The 18,520-nt window shown below is 36.2% G+C and overlaps 1 protein-coding gene across 1 annotated transcript in view; it reads right to left on the bottom strand.

The window, feature by feature from the left end:
* Nucleotides 1–879: 879 nt before the first annotated feature.
* The window catches only part of PALS1 (protein associated with LIN7 1, MAGUK p55 family member), a 70,911-nt gene continuing 53,270 nt past the window's right edge, over nt 880–18,520 (bottom strand). The window contains exons 9-14 of the mRNA XM_079699350.1: nt 17,912–17,983; nt 17,487–17,558; nt 15,027–15,194; nt 13,787–13,989; nt 11,973–12,083; nt 880–1,318 (exon numbers count right to left, since the gene is read on the bottom strand). Of these exons, the coding sequence (XP_079555476.1) occupies nt 1,142–1,318; nt 11,973–12,083; nt 13,787–13,989; nt 15,027–15,194; nt 17,487–17,558; nt 17,912–17,983 (803 nt within the window). The 3' untranslated portion in view covers nt 880–1,141. The remainder of the gene's footprint in view (nt 1,319–11,972; nt 12,084–13,786; nt 13,990–15,026; nt 15,195–17,486; nt 17,559–17,911; nt 17,984–18,520) is intronic.

Below are 18,520 nucleotides of genomic sequence, written 5' to 3'. Positions count from 1 at the left end.
CTTCTCCTTCTGATCTCAAAGTCAATTGTCATATCATTTCCCGCATATAATTTTATTCCAATGCTGAACAAGTGTAATCAATGACCATTTGCCAATCTATTAAATATTCATATACAGTACAGCAACTATATTGATCACAGAATTCCAGTTTATTACCTACATATATAGCACAGTCATCAAATTATACTGTGCTCATATATAAAAATGAAAAAACTGTCAAATGTGCTATGTCCTTTTATGCATGTAAAAAACTATTTGCATCATGAGGAAGAAACTTAACAGTCAACACAGTTTATATGAATTATCTGCCATTCATAAAAATGTAACTTATACATTCTATTGTACTATGCAGATCAGGAAAAGGAAGTAAAAGTTACCCAATCAGTTGCAACGATTAAAGAAAAAAATTCAGAAAATTATACCTTTAAAAAGATCAGCGTATGTTGTATATCTTTTAGATCAGAGTCTAAAACAGGTGTGACCTTTGCACAAACCTTTCACGTGTGCAGGGGAGTCTGATCCACAAATTTGAGCTAAAAAAATTGGTGCTTCTAACGGAATGTTTTTATGAATTAAAAGACATAGAAATGAATTCAAGCCTAACAGAGTAGCTCCAGACCAAAGTGGCACCATTTTTTTTTTAAAGTAGTTCTGGTGACTAACCAAATACTGTTGTCTTGCCCAGTGCACAGAAGCACAGTTTCCCTTCACCCACAAATTCCCATGAAGTCATTTAAGTTAACTGTTAAATAACATCAGTATTTATTACTACGTGAGACATGGACCATTGTGTATACACACAAAAGTTTTTCATGGAAATATGACTAGGCAGAAAAGATTTGGTTAGGTGAAAACAGAATTAGAAGGTTTTTACGTGGATAAAATGGAACTGCTCTGTTGAAAACTTCCATTTAAAATCCCCAAATGAGGCAAGAACCTCTAAAGCCATGTACAGAGAATAAAGAATGCTGTTAATGAATTGCCTAAGGGGATTTTCTTCTCACTAGTTCAAGATCTAAGAACAGGTCTACAATTTATACTGCCTGCCACCTTCTCAGAGACTTGCTCAAGTATCAGGGCTATCTTCCTATTGGCAGTTTGCCAGATCAAGTCCAATCATGCCACAGAATGGATGTTTCCTTCACCTCAGCCAAGTGGATGGCACCCACTGAGGTTCAGTATCAAGTTTGTTAATCAACCTAAGCAATTCCTGATAGGCTTTATCAAGATCCGAGTTCACAATTGCTGTGTCAAAGTAGTGGCCATTGTTCTGCTCCATCTCTCTAGTCTTCTCAATGATTTCTCTCAACTCTTCAGGCTGCAAAGAGAAGATAAAAATTATGAGGTAGGGCTTCCCTGGTGGCGCAGTGGTTGAGAGTCCGCCTGCCAATACAGGGGACACGGGTTCGTGCCCCGGTCCAGGAAGATCCCACATGCCGCGGAGCGGCTGGGCCCGTGAGCCATGGCGGCTGAGCCTGTGCGTCCGGAGCCTATGCTCCGCAACGGGAGAGGCCACAACAGTGAGAGGCCCGCATACCGCAAAAAAAAAAAAAAAAAATAAGGTAATCCATTCCCTACCAAAATATACAATGAGTCAGAGATGGCTGAAGAACAAGAAATGGCCTTAACGCTGCTTTCCTTCTGTCTCTCAAAATACTCAGCCTCCAGTGTTCAACCCAACCCTGTCATGGCCACAGGGATTTCCTTTGCTCTGGCATCTTCAGCACTCACACTGCGAACCATTTGCAACTCAATATAACCTGTTTATACTGCTATTTAGGTTTTTATATATTTCTGTCTTATCCACAGGACTAGAGGCTTCAAGAGCACAGACTGTTACTTTGAATTCCCTAAGACATTCGTTTTCAAACATTTCAGGGCACCATAACCTCTTCCTAAAAATAACATCTTCTGTAACAGAGTGAACCTTTCTGGCAGGACCTTAAGTGCCACCTGCTCTTGGCTCTTATAAAGAACCCCTGCCCTCTATATCTGTTGCAGAGTTAAAAAGAGTAAACATGAGAAAAGGATCAACAGAATGGGTATCTTTTTCTATGAAAACACTGCTGGGAAATCCAAGATTTTAATAATTAATATATTTTGGGGGGGAAATAGCTTTTAAAAAATTGCTTCTCTGCTTTCAATACACAAAGGAGGTCTTCAAGATGCAAAAACAAGTATCCTAAGAAGAGTCTGGGAAGCCATATAGAGCAGGCTACTTTAAAATAATGCGTAAAGGAAACAGCTGTTTCACAGATAAGCAGATGGCAAGGTTATATGCAAAACTTATCGAGAACCTTCTGATAATCAGGCACATGTGTCCAAGAAAGTGAAACTGCCCACAAATCACCCCTGTCAATGAAGAGAACTAATTAAATGTCCATATGTCTCAGATATAAAGGCCACACATCAATACTATATTGGACCCACAATACCAAACAATTTGTATCGTTCAACTGGTTGAACTTTTTTAACAGAAGGAAAACATATTAAAAATATGACAGTGTATATATGTCCATGCCACTCTCTCACTTTGTCACAGCTTACCCTTCCCCCTCCCCATATCCTCAAGTCCATTCTCTAGTAGGTCTGTGTCTTTATTCCCATCTTATCCGTAGGTTCTTCATGACCTTTTTTTTTTTTTTCTTAGATTCCATATATATGTGTTAGCATACGGTATTTGTTTTTCTCTTTCTGACTTACTTCACTCTGTATGACAGACTCTAGGTCCATCCACCTCACTACAGCCGCATAGCACAGGGAGATCAGCTCAGTGGTTTGTGACCACCTAGAGGGGTGGATAGGGAGGGTGGGAGGGAGGGAGACGCAAGAGGGAAGAGATATGGGAACATATGTATATGTATAACTGATTCACTTTGTTATATAGCAGAAACTAACACACCATTGTAAAGCAATTATACTGCAATAAAGATGTTAAAAAAAAAAACAGAAGTAGTTACAAATACCACCTATGACCATGTGACCAGTTAAAGAAATAAGGACTGCAGTTGTCTTAAGTATTTCTTCATTATTTACCTCAGAATACATTTTTATTAAAGTATCTTTGTTTTCTTCTCTCTTATTTCCTTATCATGTAACATAAGATATATATATCATAGTGTTAAGTATTATTAATTTTATATCATTGTCTTTAAGTTATGGGATATTAAAGATAAAAACAAACATAAGTCAAGGAAAAAAAAATATATGACAGCTCTGGCTTGTCCTGAATCAGTTTCTTGTGTGGCCCTCTAATTTTCATTCTGGAATGTTGTGCATCTGGCTCTGGTACACAGAATCCTTTGTTTCCCAGCAGGGACTCTACTACACCACTGTAACTGAACATATGGTGACATTCTGGTTAAAACTTATGTCTACTCAAAGCTCAAGATTATTGAAAGAACATTCTAGAATTCAAGGTAGAATCTAAACCTTGTGTTACTAGATTTGAAATATAAATGTTAAGCCCCACATCTTACATAGATTCACATGAATATCTAATCCACCTAGTTTTTCTTTATCAAATTTAAGTATTCATCTTTTGCCAAAATGACTTATTTACTTGGTAGTTTATGTTTTAATTTTTCAAATTACAATTCATGACGAAATTGAAACAAAATGTTTTTCCTCAAATATCTTTGGCCTGAAAAAATTATCTATAGGCAAAACTGACCATAACAGTTCACACTATTAGTTTACAACTCTCAAGCCCCCATTACAGCAGAACAGATTCACAGTACAATGAAATAACTGATTATTTAAATTTTGCATTTGGTGAGGAACACCATCACTTTCCTAGCACTATCTCACAGAGTTAAAATTGAGAATTTGTTTTTACTCAACACTTCTACTGTGTGATAAAACACTATTAAATACCAAAGGAGATAAAACATAAAAGGCAAGCAGATACACTACCCTTTACCCAACAGCTGCAAAATATACATTCTTATTGGTGTGCAGGAACATGCACCAAGATAGAACAGATACTGGGTCATAAAATAAGACTCAACAAGATTTGAAAGACTGACATCTTACAGAGTATGTTCTCTTACCACAGTGGAATTGTAAATCAATAAAATATTTTAAACCTCCAATAGATGGAAATTAGATACTTCTAAATAACCCATGGGTTAAAGAAAATGACAGAGGAAACTAGAAAATATTTCTAACAAAATGGTAATGAAAAATATAACCTTAATTTGTAGGATGCAACTAAAGAACTACTTAGAAGGAAATTTATAACTTTATATTAGAAAAGAAGAAAGGTTTAAAAATCATCTAAATTTTCTTCAGAAACTAGAGCAAGTGCAAATTAAAGCCAAAGTAAGTATAAGGAAAGAATAAAAATAAGTCAATTAAATGGAAAATAGTCAAACAATAAAGAAAATTAACAAAGAAGAAAGTCTCCCAACTTATTTCTTTTTCTAAAGTGTTTTGGTTATTCTTTAAAATTTCCATACAAATTTTAAAATAATCTTTTCAATTTCCAGAGAAAAGCCCACTGGGATTTATTTTGCCCAGATAACAGGTTTCTTGAGATATAATTCATTTACAATTCACCCATTTAATGGTGAACAGGAAGTAATTCAATGGGGGATTCATACAATTTACCCACTTAAAATGTACAATTCAATAGTTTTTAGTATAATCACAGAGGAGTTGTGCAATCAACACCACAATCAATTTCAAAACATTTTCATCACCCTCCATCCGCCCTCGCCCCCCTCCCTCCAAAACCCCATAGTCATTAGCAGCCACTCCCCATTTTCTCCCACCCCCCAGCCCTAGGAAACCACTAATCTACTTCAGGTCTCTATAGATTTGCTTATTCTGGACATTCCAAATAATGGAATCATACAAAATATGGTCTTTTGTGACTGGGTTCTTTTACTTATGTTTTCAAGGTTCATCCATGTTGTACCATGTATCAGTACTTCATTCCTTTTAATGACCATTTTTTGAGAAAAGATAAAGCTACAGTAATCAAGACAATGTGATTTAGCATAAATACAGAATAGAGTCCAGAAATAATCCTTCCCCACTACGTATTTGGTCAAGTCATTTTTGACAAAGATGCCAATGTAATTCAATGGGAAAAAAAGGATACCCTTTTTCAAGAAATGATACTAAAGCAATTGGATAGTCATGTGTGATTAAAAAAAAAACAAACCCTTACCTCACACCAAAATAAAGATTAATTTGAGATAGATTATAGGCCTTAAAGGGAAAGCTAATACAAGAAAGCTTTTAGAAGAAAATACAGAATAAATCTTTATAATCTTGGAGTAGGCAAATTTTTTTAGACAATACACAAAAATCATTAACCATAAGAAAAATGAAAAAAATTATGCAGTTGACCCTTGAACAACACAGGTTTGAACTGTGTATACAGAGATGTTTTTCAATAAATACAGTTCTACATGATCCATGGTTGGTTGAATCTGTGAATATGGAAGGCCAAGTATGGGACTTAAGCATCCTCCATTTTGGTATCACAGCAGGTCCTGGAACCAATCTCCCGTGGATACCAAGGGACAGAGGTACTTCATTAAAAACAATTCTGATCTTCAAAAAATATGTTTTTAAATTACAAAGACTTTGAAAAAATATTTATATCCAGAATATATAAAGAATTTTTACAATTCAACAAGAAAGCAACTCAATAAAAAAAATAAAACTTGAGACATTTCACAAAAGAATTTGTCCAAATGACTACATGAAAAGATTCTATCATTAGTCATCAGGAAAATGCAAATGAAAACCACAATGGTAACACTTCACACCTATTAGAATGACTAAAAAGTTGTTACAAAACAACAGCAAAAGTTGGTAAGGATGTAGAGCAAATGGAACCAAAGTGAGAGTGTAGAAAGGAAATCTGTTTATAAAATAGTTTTGTACTTTTTATACACTTAAAACATACACTTATCATTTGATCCAGCAATTCAAGAAAAATGAAAACATATGTCCACCAAAAAAACTATGAATGTTTAGAGCTGCTTTAGTCACTAGCTCAAAATTGGAAACAACCCTAATGGCTTTTAACTGGTAAATGGACAAATTGTGATATATTTAGATCATGGTACACAACTCAGCAATAAGATATGAACTACTGTTAGATGCAACATAGATGAATCTTAAAAACATTATACTTATCAAAAGCTAGATACAGGACTTCCTTGGTGGCGCAGTGGTTAAGAACCCGCCTGCCAATGCAGGGGACACGGGTTTGAGGCCTGGTCTGGGAAGATCCCACATGCCACAAAGCAACTAAGCCTGTGCGCCACAACTGCTGAGCCTGCGCTCTAGAGCAAGTGAGCCACAGCTACTGAGCCCACATGCCACAGCTGCTGAAGCCCTAGTGCCTAGAGCCCGTGCTCCGCAACAAGAGAAGCCACCGCAATGAGAAGCCCACACACTTCAACGAAGAGTGGCCCCCGCTCACTGCAACTAGAGAAAACCTGCGTGCAGCAAGGAAGACCCAACACAGCCCCAAATAAATAATAAATAAATAAATTTATTTAAAAAAAAGCTAGATACAAATTTAAACTTACTTATAAATGGTTATAAACTTAAAGTTATAAATGGTTTCCATTTATATGAACTTCCAGAACAGACAAATCTATAGTGACAGAAAGTAGGTAAGTGGTTACCTAGGAAAGAGTGGAGGGGTATTAACTTTAAAGAGGCGTGAGAGAGCTTTTCTAGAGTGATGAAAATGTTCTAAATGTTGATTGGCATGGTGGTTTCACAGGTATACATTTTGCCAAAACTCACTAAATTATACAATTAAAATGCATGCATGTAAAATAATCTCAATAAAGTTAATTTTTTAAAATTAGAAAATCAAGCACATTGTATACTGCTAAAACATTGTGGTAACTGATTAAGTTCCTGCTTTAAAAACATGTATATAGTTGACCCTTGAACAACACGGGTTTGAAATGCACAGTCCACTTGTACACAGATTTTTTTCAATAGTTAATACTACAGTACTATACTATCTGCAGTTGGTTGAATCTGAGGATGTGGAACTGCAGATATGGAGGGCCAACTATAAGTTACACACAGATTTTCAACTGTGTGGAGGTTTTGGTGCCCAAACCCCACATTGTTCAAGGGTCAACTGTTAATAGGTATTCTTTCTAGAACTCACTCAATCTGAATTAAAAACAAAGTAGGTAAAAATATTAAATATTACAATTAAATATTAAAATATCAAAAATAAAATAGGTAAAAAAATTCCATGAGAGCACTGGCAGAGACCACCAACCCAAAGAAAGTTGCTTAACATGTTTTGCAATGGCATGTGGCCCTTGGCGTGGTATCAAATTCTTGCTGGAGAAGAATAACCTAACAAAAAATAAGTGTGCATGTCAGAAAATAGAAAATTAGGCTGAACAAGTAAAATGGAGTCCATTTTGGTCCTTAATGTGCATCCCTCTCCTAGAACCACTACAGTATTTCTGGTCTACCAAAGTAGTTAACTGGGCACCAAGTTTCGTAGACTATCGATCTAGTTTTCCTTATTATATGTGATCCTCCTCAAGAACAGCCAGCGACCATCTCTCATATTTTTTTTTTTTTGAATTTTATTTTAGTTTTTTAATACAGCAGGTTCTTATTAGTTACCTATTTTATACATATTAGTGTCTATATGTCAATCCCAATCTCCCAGTTCATCCCACCACCACCACCTCCCCCGCTTTATGTCTCAGATTTCTTTTGTATCATCTCAAGTGCTTAGGACAGCAGATACTCTGACCCCACTTATTTATGAACTTGCACTTGTGTTGCAAAAATGAAAAAGGAGTGAAACACTACGTTAACCAGCTGGCCTACTTAGCCTAAACAAAGCAACCAGAATTATGCTCAACACAAAGGATGGGAAAGTCCCTGATGTCGAAGACACTGAAAAATACCACCTTCACGTATAGACTGAATAACAAACGTAAGTAGACCCAGAGTAGAAAAAGATACCTTGGGGAGGAAGAAAGAGGGCTGGTGGGTGTGGTGAACAGTCAAGAATCAAAGACTTCTGAGGAGATTTTAGGGAGGAGTATTATGTGTTTTTATGGCTTTTAAGGAGATTTAAAGGCATAGCAAATGAAATGAGATCTAAGTGATTCCTTTGTAAAATAGAAATTTTTAGGAAATCGGTAAAAAGGAAGAGTATTTGTTACTTTGATATAGCATGTCACTTGACGGTTTTCATTTCATACATTTAAATAAAATGTCAATGCTTTCTAATTAATATATCAATATATTATCATTTAATTTTTAGTACTGTTTGGTATAATATGGACTACCTCAACCACATCCAGCATCTAAAATAATTAGCTGCCTGGGGCCTAGAGTCCTGGGCGGCTGCTGAGAGGGCCTTCCTGGCCTGTCGGTGCCTGCGGGCTGCTGCAGGCTTCTCCTGGGCATCCAGTCCTGGTTGGCTGCGTGTGGTGGCCTGCAGGGCTCTGAGTGGGCAGGGCCCTACACCAGCGATAGCCTTAAAGGGAGGAGAACTCGTCAGGGACGACACTGTGCAGGGTAATTTGGGAAGTGATGGTTAAAGTTTCTGGCTTTAGACTCCTTATTTATGTTGTTCATTTTGATGGGGGTAGAGATGGAAGCTGGTCCCGTTAACAATGAGTTCTCAGTCTGGAGAGGAAAACAAATCAAGGTGAACTGAAGAAAATGAGTCTTTCCCTAAAGGAGATAGAAGATGGGGAAGATGAGATGTCAGAAGATAATGACAACGGCAGTAGAGATGAGGCTGTTGTCCCTAAGAATGGTAGGAAGGTTGCTACTGCTCCAGGAAATAAAATCGAAAAAAAAAGTTTCTGGCTCCCATGTTTGCTGAGAAATTAATATCACCACACAGGAAGGGAGCCACAGGGGACAATTTGCCAAAAGACAGGAGGAGTGCCAAGCTCAAGGACCATGAGAAGAGACATGAGAACTCTGAGGAGGATGAAGAGCCTATGAAGAAAGCACCTGATAAACAGAAGAAGGAAATGACCAAACAGAAGGCTTCCACTGAAACCAAAAAACAGAAATTAGGAGGAGATTTGGTTAGTGAATTTTAAATCTGCCGATGACCAGGAAAAAGCCCTGGAACTTAGTGAAACAAAGGTCCTTTGTTTGGATATGAAATTAAATTGAAGAAACCAAAGGGAAAGGAAACAAAGAAAGATCGAAATGCCAAAACACTTTTGATCAAGAACCTGCCTGACAAAGTCACTCAGCATGAATTAATAGAAGCGTTTTAGGATGCTTTTCAAATCAGATTGGTGAGCAAGGATAGGATGAGTGAAAGGATCGCCTATATTGACTTCAAGTCACAGGCCGATGCACAGCGAGCCTTGGAAGAGAGGCAAGGAACAGAGATCGGTGGGCTTGCTGTAGTTCTGGACCTTGACGGAGAAAAAAGCCAAGGCCAAGATGAAAGAGATGGAAAAAAGAGCACTTGGAGAATGGGAAAACGAAAGAACAAGAAAGCCATGCATTTCACGAAAAATGTGAGAGAGCTTATTTCTTTGTGGAGGTAAAGAATGTTCCTACATGTTTAATATGCAAACAAAGTCTGTCTGTGTCGAGAGAATGTAACCTAAAAAACACCATTATGAAAGCAACCATCATAGGAACCACGATGGATTTACAGAAAAGATGTGATAGAAAATTCAACGAACTGAAAAAAAGACTGAAATTTCAACATGATTTGCTTTTGAACGTGAATAAAATAAGTGATGCTGCCATGAAATATAGTTATGTATTAAGCGAGAAAATTGCCTGGTCAGCAAAACCTCTTGCAGATGGCGAGTTTATCAAAGACTGTCTGTTGAGCACAGCAGAAATCATGTGCCCTGAACAGAGACGCGCATTTGCCAACATAAGACTAACTGGTAATGTTGTTGCCCAGCATGTTAACAGTACGACTGAGAACTTGCAGGACAAGTTGCAAGAAAAAGCTGAATCATTTGTGGCTTTTTTCCACTGTAGCTCAGGAAGGTGTGGATGGAAGTAACGCCCCCCACGTAGCTGTGTTTATTCATGGTGTCAATGAAACTTTTGATGTGACCGGAGAACTTCTGGACGTGGTTCCCATGACAGGCACAACATCAGGAAATAGTTTTACGTGATGAGAAAAGTCTTAAAAAATTTAACGTGGACTGGTCAAAGTTGCTAAGTTATTAGCACAGATGGTGACTCTGTGATGGTTAGTGTTAAAGAACTAGTTACAAAACTGAAATCTAAAGTGTCAGGGCTTTGCCAAGACAAGGAACTCAAGTCTCTGCACGGTCTCATTCTCCAGGAGTCACTTTGTGCTAAAAGATTAAAAACGGATCACGTCATGGACATAGTTTATACCATAACCTGGATACACTCCCATGGCTCGGACCACAGAAATCGGTGCTCTGTTTAATCAGATGCACAGTATGAAAACATGTTCTGCTCTATGGAACTTAAGTGGCTGAATTGTGGTGTGGTCCTAAGGCAGCTTTTTGAACAGTTGGAGGAAACTGACTTTTTCATGTCTTCTAGAGGAAAATCTGTGCCTCAGCTTACGAGCAAAGATTGGGTCAGAGACTTAACCTTTTTGGTTGACATTATTATAACATATCTAAACATGTTGGATATTTCTCTGCAAAGGCGTTCACAAGTGGTGACACAAATGTATGATTCAGTTGGCTCATTCCTAGTGAAATTGTGTCTTTGGGAGACTCATTTGGGAAGGAACAATCTGGCCCACTTTCCTATGATGAAATTAGTTTTTGAAAATGAAAATGACAGCCTGAACTACATTCCCCAAATTAAAGAGTTGAAGACTCAATTCCAAAAAAGGTTCTCTGACTTTTCCAACTTTATGAGAATGAACTAATATTGTTCAGTTCCCCTTTCTCAATTAGTATTAATAATGTGAATAAAGAGCTACAAATGGAAGTGAATTGCAGGTCAACACTATACTGAAAGCCAAATATGATGATGTTGGAATCCCAGAATTCTGCAGATATCTTGGGAGGTTACCCTAAATATAAAAACCATTATGCAAAGATTCTGTCCATGTTTGGAAGTACTTATGTTTGTGAGCAGCTATTTTCTGCTATGAAACTAAAGAAAACTAAGTGCTGCTCAAAGTTAAAGGACTCAAAGATGAATTCTCTGCTGCATGTTGCAACACAAGATTCACAATCTCATGCTGATTGATATCTTGGGGCATAGGAAAGGAATGCCAGATTTTGAATTTCCAATCTGAGGAGTAATACATTATGGAACTTTGAATAATTATTTATATTTCCAAATTATATTTTTTCAATGCCAAATTTAAAGTACAATCTCTGGCATCATATGTTTGTACCTTATAACATATAAAATAAAATTTGACTATATTCTGGCAAAAAAAATAATAATAACTAAAAACATGTTTCCATTTCAGATCATACGAAAAGATCAAAGGCAGAAGACAAACAGAACATAGAATTTCAATGAGAAAAAAGAAGAGAAAAGCAAGAGGACTCAAGTTTGGCTCCTTGCGTATGTGGAATATCTGCAGATAAAAGTGGGTAATCACTAAGAATCTGCTGAGAGTATCTGGTGTGGGGGGAGGGTGTTACCTAATCCTTGTTAGAAATAACATAGATCTGTGTGAAGAAGTGTAAGGAAGTTTTAAGAAATACCAAAGATGTATGTATTACTGTATGTATATATGGTAGTAATACATAAAAATGTATGTATTACTACCATACATTTGGAGTGATAATAGGGGATGTATGCGGAACAACAAGAGAAGCCCCCTGCTTTGGAGAGCTGCTGAAGTCCAACCAGAGGCAACTGTGGCAGTTTTGGGGAAAGTGTTATGGCAGAAAGAATAATCAGTTTGAAAGCCTAAGCTGATGTAGTTTTTAAGAACTGTGACATATTAAGCCATGACTGTTTCGTGTTACTTTCAATGGAATAGTATGACAGTATAATAAATTTACCTTTGGATTCTTGCCCTCTTTGGCCAATAATGCCCGAAGTCTTTCTTGTGAAGGGGGTGCAATGAAGATAATATATGGTTTCAAGTCTGAGTTCCGGAGAGTCTTCAATGACTGTAAAGAAAAGATAGATCTTAACCATTCAATATAAGAATATATTGTGTACCTATAACACACACAGAATATTGGCTTACTCTTTTTACGTAATGAAATAAAATTAATGAAGAATTACAACTATGTGATGATAAAATACCCTGCTAAGAAGATCACACACAGATTAAAATAACCATATTAAAAATTCATTTTGAAGGAATTACAAATGAGCAGTCACCTTATCATGTGCCAGGGTCTAAATGCAAAAAGAATCAGAGAAAAACTTCACATATACATACAAAAGAAAATTCTGGAAAAGCACATCCAAGAAGAAAAAGTATACTGTCTGAATTAAGAGACTGTGGTTTTCACCTTGCCTTTGCATGAATGTGTGTCCCTAAATTGAAGCACTCTACAAAAATGGGGATTATAGGGACATGTCCTTTTCTATCTTAAAAACAGTAATTAAGACAATATGCTTAACTACTCCAAGTTCTTTGGTAAATCTGTTAGCCAAAATAATATACAGAATTCTGAAGGAATTTAGTAAAAACATCAATCCTTCTCTTACGTCTGATATTTATAATTAAAACAGCAGACACTAATAAGCTCTTTTGTTCACTAAAAAATAAAGAAAACCTAATTACTATTTCAGGAAAGCCATTTTGGAATCAATTCTCTCTCTCTCTCTCTCTCTCTCTTTTTTAAAAAATAAATTTATTTATCTTTGGCTGCATTGGGTCTTTGTTGCTGTGCGCGGGCTTTCTTTAGTTGTGGTGAGCGGTGGGGGGCTACTCTTCGTTGTGGCACACGGGCTTCTCACTGTGGTGGCTTCTCTTGTTGCGGAGCACGGGCTCTAGGCACATGGGCTTCAGTAGTTGTGGCACACAGGCTCAGCAGTTGTGGTTCACAGGCTCTAGAGCGCAGGCTCGGTAGTTGTGGTGCACAGGTTTAGTTGCTCCGCGGCAAGTGGGATCTTCCCAAACCAGGGCTTGAACCCATGTCCCCTGCACTGGCAGGCGGATTCTTAACCCCTGCGCCACCAGGGAAGTCCCTCAATTCTCTTTCATATACATCTGTTTAATGACCACTGCCTATGTCTTGTGAGTTGATGTACACAGTAGGTTCCACCACATTAAGGAAAGTTTTATGCTAAAGCTGTACAATGTAGAAAAAGAAAAAAAATTCACAACAAACACAATCTTAAAAATCCCAAATTTCTAAAATTATTTTATTTTTAATGGAAATCTAAAAAGCAACTGTTAGTAATTTTTGAAGGTTTTCTTTTGTATGACAGATAATAGAACAGTGGACATTTTGTTAGATATAACCTAGCACTCATTATGATACTTACTAATACTTGAACTATGTCATTTAAAACCATAAAAATGACCTCTAAGTATTCTAATTTTTCTCATAGAAGAATCAGGAAAGGGAAATTCTTTTATAACCTTTAAAATACTAAAGTACTATACCAGCACTACAGTTACTGTATTTTAAGTTTCAGAAAATATGTACATGTGTATATATGTAAGTATGGAATATATGTATTTTCCCCTCAGAGGAAACTGAAAGAGATTTAGCAACCTAAATTCGTAGGGAATCAGTACTGTATGAGAACTTAATTAGGACCTGTGGTTCTTGGACCAAAATACAGTTTCCACTAAAAATTACTCTGTGAAAAATGTCCTCAAGTTCAACACCCTAAACCAAAATAGTTTTACCTGTGTACGAAGACTTAAAAGACATATTTTGCCCGAGTTGATCACTTGCCGTACAGAATCTATGCTGGTTCCATACAAATTTTTCTCAAATTCACCATGCTCAATGAACTTCCCAGCTGCTACATCTGCCTCAAATGCCTGCCGTGAAACAAAGTGGTAATCTCTACCGGCTACTTCATGGTCTCGCCGACTCCGAGTTGTATCTAGGCAAACAAAATCAGGTAAAAATAATGGACATGGATCAGAGTAAGGATGAGGGATAATTCTGCTAGTCAGAAAAAATGTTTATTTTGTAATACAAATTAAAAAATAATGAATTAAGGAAATGTTAGACCCCCATGTGTTTAATTTAACATTGACTGGTTTTATTTCTAGATTGAGAAATGAACAGAACCGTGTTTTTAGTATCTTAATAACCGTAACCTTTAATATGTTTTATGCTTACACTCCAAATTACTTCATCTTGCATTTCATTTAAAATACTATCAGTCTGGGGACTTCCCTGGGGGCACAGTGGTTAAGAATCCGCCTGCCAATGCAGGGGACGTGGATTTGAGCCCTGGTCTGGGAAGATCCCACATGCCATGGAGCAACTAAGCCCATGCACCACAACCTACTGAACCTGCATGCTAGAGCCCGCAAGCCACAACTACTGAGCCCGCATGCCACAACTACTGAAGCCCACGTGCCTAGAGCCCATGGTCTGCAACAAGAGAAGCCACTGTAATGAGAAGCCCACGCACTGCAACAAAGAGTAGCCCCTACTTGCTGCAACTAGAGAAAGCCCACGCACAGCAATGAAGACCCAACACAGCCAAAAATAAATATAAATAAATAAAATTTAAAAGTAAAATAAAATACCATCACTCAGTTTTTCCATAAGATTAGGTACTATACAATCTTTAAAAAGAACTTCTGTATTCAGAAATTAGGTCTAAATTTCTATCTTCTGCATCAGTTTAAAAAACCAGGAGCTGATTCCATACTGAGCAGGGCATTGTAAGAGGCCCAAATTGAAATTCATTTAGAAAGTAATTAGTACCATACTCTTAGGAAAAACGTATATTTATCAAGAGTGACTATCTTTAATAGCAAATTCTCAAAAGATTTGGTTAAAACAAAGTTCTTCTTTCTTGGACAACACTCTTTTGATGAAATGGGTGAAAAACTTCCCTACACAGTTAGGTTCTAAGGTGGTAAGCTGAAAAGCACAGGAAAATTGGAATGCATCCAAACTTACGAGGAACTGCAGATGCAAAGCGGTCTTTCTCTTTGTTCATGAGCCTCTGACGCAATTCATTCTGGCCACAGTTCTGTGGACCAATCAAAATGATAGGTCTTTTCCTATTTGCTGGCTGATGATAAAGTGACATTTCCTCATAAGTTAAGATCTCTTCATTGTCATAATCTTTGAAAAAGAAAAAGTTAAGCCCTTCAGACAGAATTATTGCCATGTAATAAATATATACTCATAGATCTTTCAAAAAATTGAAAAAAAGCACAAGTTATTATCATTAAAAATGCTTAACTTTTGGGATCAAGATAGTAATAACCAGGTAGCATTATATCATGAGTATTTTCCCATGTCATTATATCCTTGCCAGGATTATGAAAATAAATCAAATAATATATTAATCCTTCTAGAAATGTTTATTGCTTCTCGTTTCATACTGTGTTTGAATGTTTAATACAATATAACTATACTGATTCTTATAAAATAGCTAGTTTGCAGCCAATACTTTGACAGAGGGTGAGGCACCAAGGGATAAACTAATGAGAATAATATCTGTCATTTTTGTAAAATGGGGATACTAATACTTTAATTAGAGGGCTGGTTTAAGGAGAAGACAATGTATATGCTGAAAAGAATACCTGGCATAGACGAACATTTACAAATAATGCTGCAACTAGTGTTATCAGAGAAAGCTGGAATGCTTTTCTGTGATCATATAACTTGAAAACACAGCCTATCTATGCTATCCAACTTTCTACACTTATGTTTACTTTATTCTGGAATACTAATACTAACCTGAGATCATGATTCAAGAAGAGGTATAAATTATAACAGGTGGGGTAACATTCCTAAAGCCCATAATCCAGATGAAATCAGAGCTGTCAAGTGGTAAGAACACAGGCAGACAACTAGCGACCTGCTATCTTCTCAATCATATTACTTCACCTAACTGGGTAAGAGCATCAGATGTGTAGTCAGACCGTCAGCTATAACTTCCATGGGGGCAGGGGACCATCTTAATCTTGTCAGTGCTTAGCACAGAGCACAGAGCAGGAACTCAAACTCTAGTTGTTTAAACTCCAACTCAACCATGTATTAGCTGTAAGAACTTAAGCAGGCCACTTTCATATCTGAACTTGAATTCATTAATCTGTAATCTCAAGGAATTTATTTTGAGAACTAAATGGATGAAGGTTACTGCCCCTGGAATAGAAGTTATTATAAATGATAGTTATAAATAAAAATGTTAATTATGATAACAGCACTATGAACAGAAATGTAATTCCTTCCCTTCTCAAAACGCTTTTCCCTCTGAAAAATCTAAGTTCCTTCTTCTAACATGTACAGGCTGTGGAAGCATTTTGACTCACAGATGTAGATACATTATAATATAACAGCTATTAGAGCTGAACCAGTTAATTTTAGTGTATTTCAAAAGATAAAGAAACAGATATTAATCACTTACCCAAGTATAGAGGAAAAGATCAAAATTCCAATAAATCTTCTTAGCTACATAATCTATCAATTAGCATTAAGGATGTTTATTTTGGGGAAAAATTTATTATAGCAGATGCAATCTCAGGTTTAGTTTTGTATCAAAATTTCCAATAATCTATAACATTTTACTTTCACTAGTTTAATTTATGCCACTTAAGAAATCGTCAGGGTATTGAGAGAATAAAAATAAGCCTTATAAATTGTGTAAGAAGTTAAAGACTTCCTTTGCTTTATTATTTGGCTTGTTTCTAATGTGAATTAAAGAAGAGGTAGCAAATTCTAAAGCCCATAAGGACCAACCGAGAAGGTAATGAAAGCACTAAATCAGGCTGGGTTTATAAAAAATTGGATGTGGCAGAGACCGCTGAACTAAGTAGGTGCCCAGTATAAAGGCAAAAGCCATCGTTCAGGTCCAGCAGACCAGTGTCATGTGGGAATAAGAGCCCAGTGTTATTAGAGCTTTTGATTTTAAGAGAAGCTATAACTTAACATTTTTTTAATCTTAACAATAAATTAAAATAGAACAAAAAACTCTCCTGTGTGCCTGACTCAGTCAGCAGGCTCTATGGAATGGGTTGCCTTGGTGACATGAGTTACTACAGACAAAATGTTCATTTTTTACTTAAAATACAGCTATATTGTTAGAATTTGTTAGAAACATGTATTAATTTTGCAAATAAAGAGTTTAAGTAGGAAAAAATTTATGAGGAAACTATCAGTATAACACTGTACATGCTAAATTGTACTATAATTTTTATACCAGTTTTTCTCAGAATTTAAAACTGTGCATTCCCCATAGAATTCCAAAAGAAAATAATTTCTGCTAAATGGCTTTATTAAGCACACGTTACATTAAGAGGCCAGGACCAGAAATAAAATTCCCTGAAAATATCAATTTAATTTCTTTCAAGTGTTAGATATGGACCTCTTTTGGATATAAATACAACTATATCTGAGAGTGGAACTTACCATCATTTTTATTGGCATTATATAAAACCTTTTTCCTCTTCTTTTTATTCTTCTTTGCACACCATAGTTTTCCTGTTGAGAATCAAAAACATAAGTATAAATGTGGTATTTGTTTCCTTGAATAAAGCTACATATTTCAAATAGAAGAACTCAAATAGTTTTAAATTTATAGACACGTGTTACATTGTTCATAGAAGAACTATTTTTCAGAGAAGTAGTTATAATTTTCCATTAATCTCACATCACAGATAGATAATCTTTAATACTTAAATCCTCTCCTTCCTTTACAGTCCTAAGGTAATCAGTTTTGCTTCTCACGTCACTCTTGCCATGAATACATCTTTCTTGACAGTATGATACGTAAATCTAAACCTGATTCCAGATGAAGACCCAAGAAACCTCAATGTCAAATATAAGTGTCCAACCTGATTTTTCTGGCTCCTTATCTTCTTCTATGGTTTGCTTCATGGCTTCCCTTTGCTGCTGAAAGCTTTTCCCTAATAAGCAGAAAGGAAAAAGAGTAAAATAGTTAAGTCAAAAGGATAGAAGTATTTTTTTTTAAATCAAGGGACAACACCAGAAGTAACTCTTCATTTATATTCCCTTCTAAATCCTCCTGCCACCACATGAGAGTATGTCAACTCTGATTATAAGCTCCAAACAGTTAAAGTATTAAGTCTCAACCTTGCTCTCAATCAATCCTAGAACATGTATTACTGAACTATATATCATCTATTAAAAAAGATAAACAACAAACCAGTGCTAGAAAATTTAATAGTTCAATTTTTACAAAGTTTTCATTTAGCATCTACTATGTGGAAAGCACTGCTGGATGTTACAATGGTTCTGATCATTTGAATTATTGCAAATCAAGCAAATTAATTCTAGGAGTTAGCTTTCCAAAATAATATGTAAACAGTCACCAGTTTTTGATTCCAAGACACCATTCAACACATTCCCTTGCATTTATCATTTTCAATCCCTCTTTTTCTTTGTATGTATGTATATGCTTTAAAGATTTTTCATTTCTACCT

This window comes from Hyperoodon ampullatus (genome assembly GCF_949752795.1).
Source record: "Hyperoodon ampullatus genome assembly, chromosome: 3".
In the NCBI taxonomy this organism is placed as follows: domain Eukaryota; kingdom Metazoa; phylum Chordata; class Mammalia; order Artiodactyla; family Ziphiidae; genus Hyperoodon; species Hyperoodon ampullatus.
This window is presented reverse-complemented; position numbering and strand designations above follow the sequence as displayed.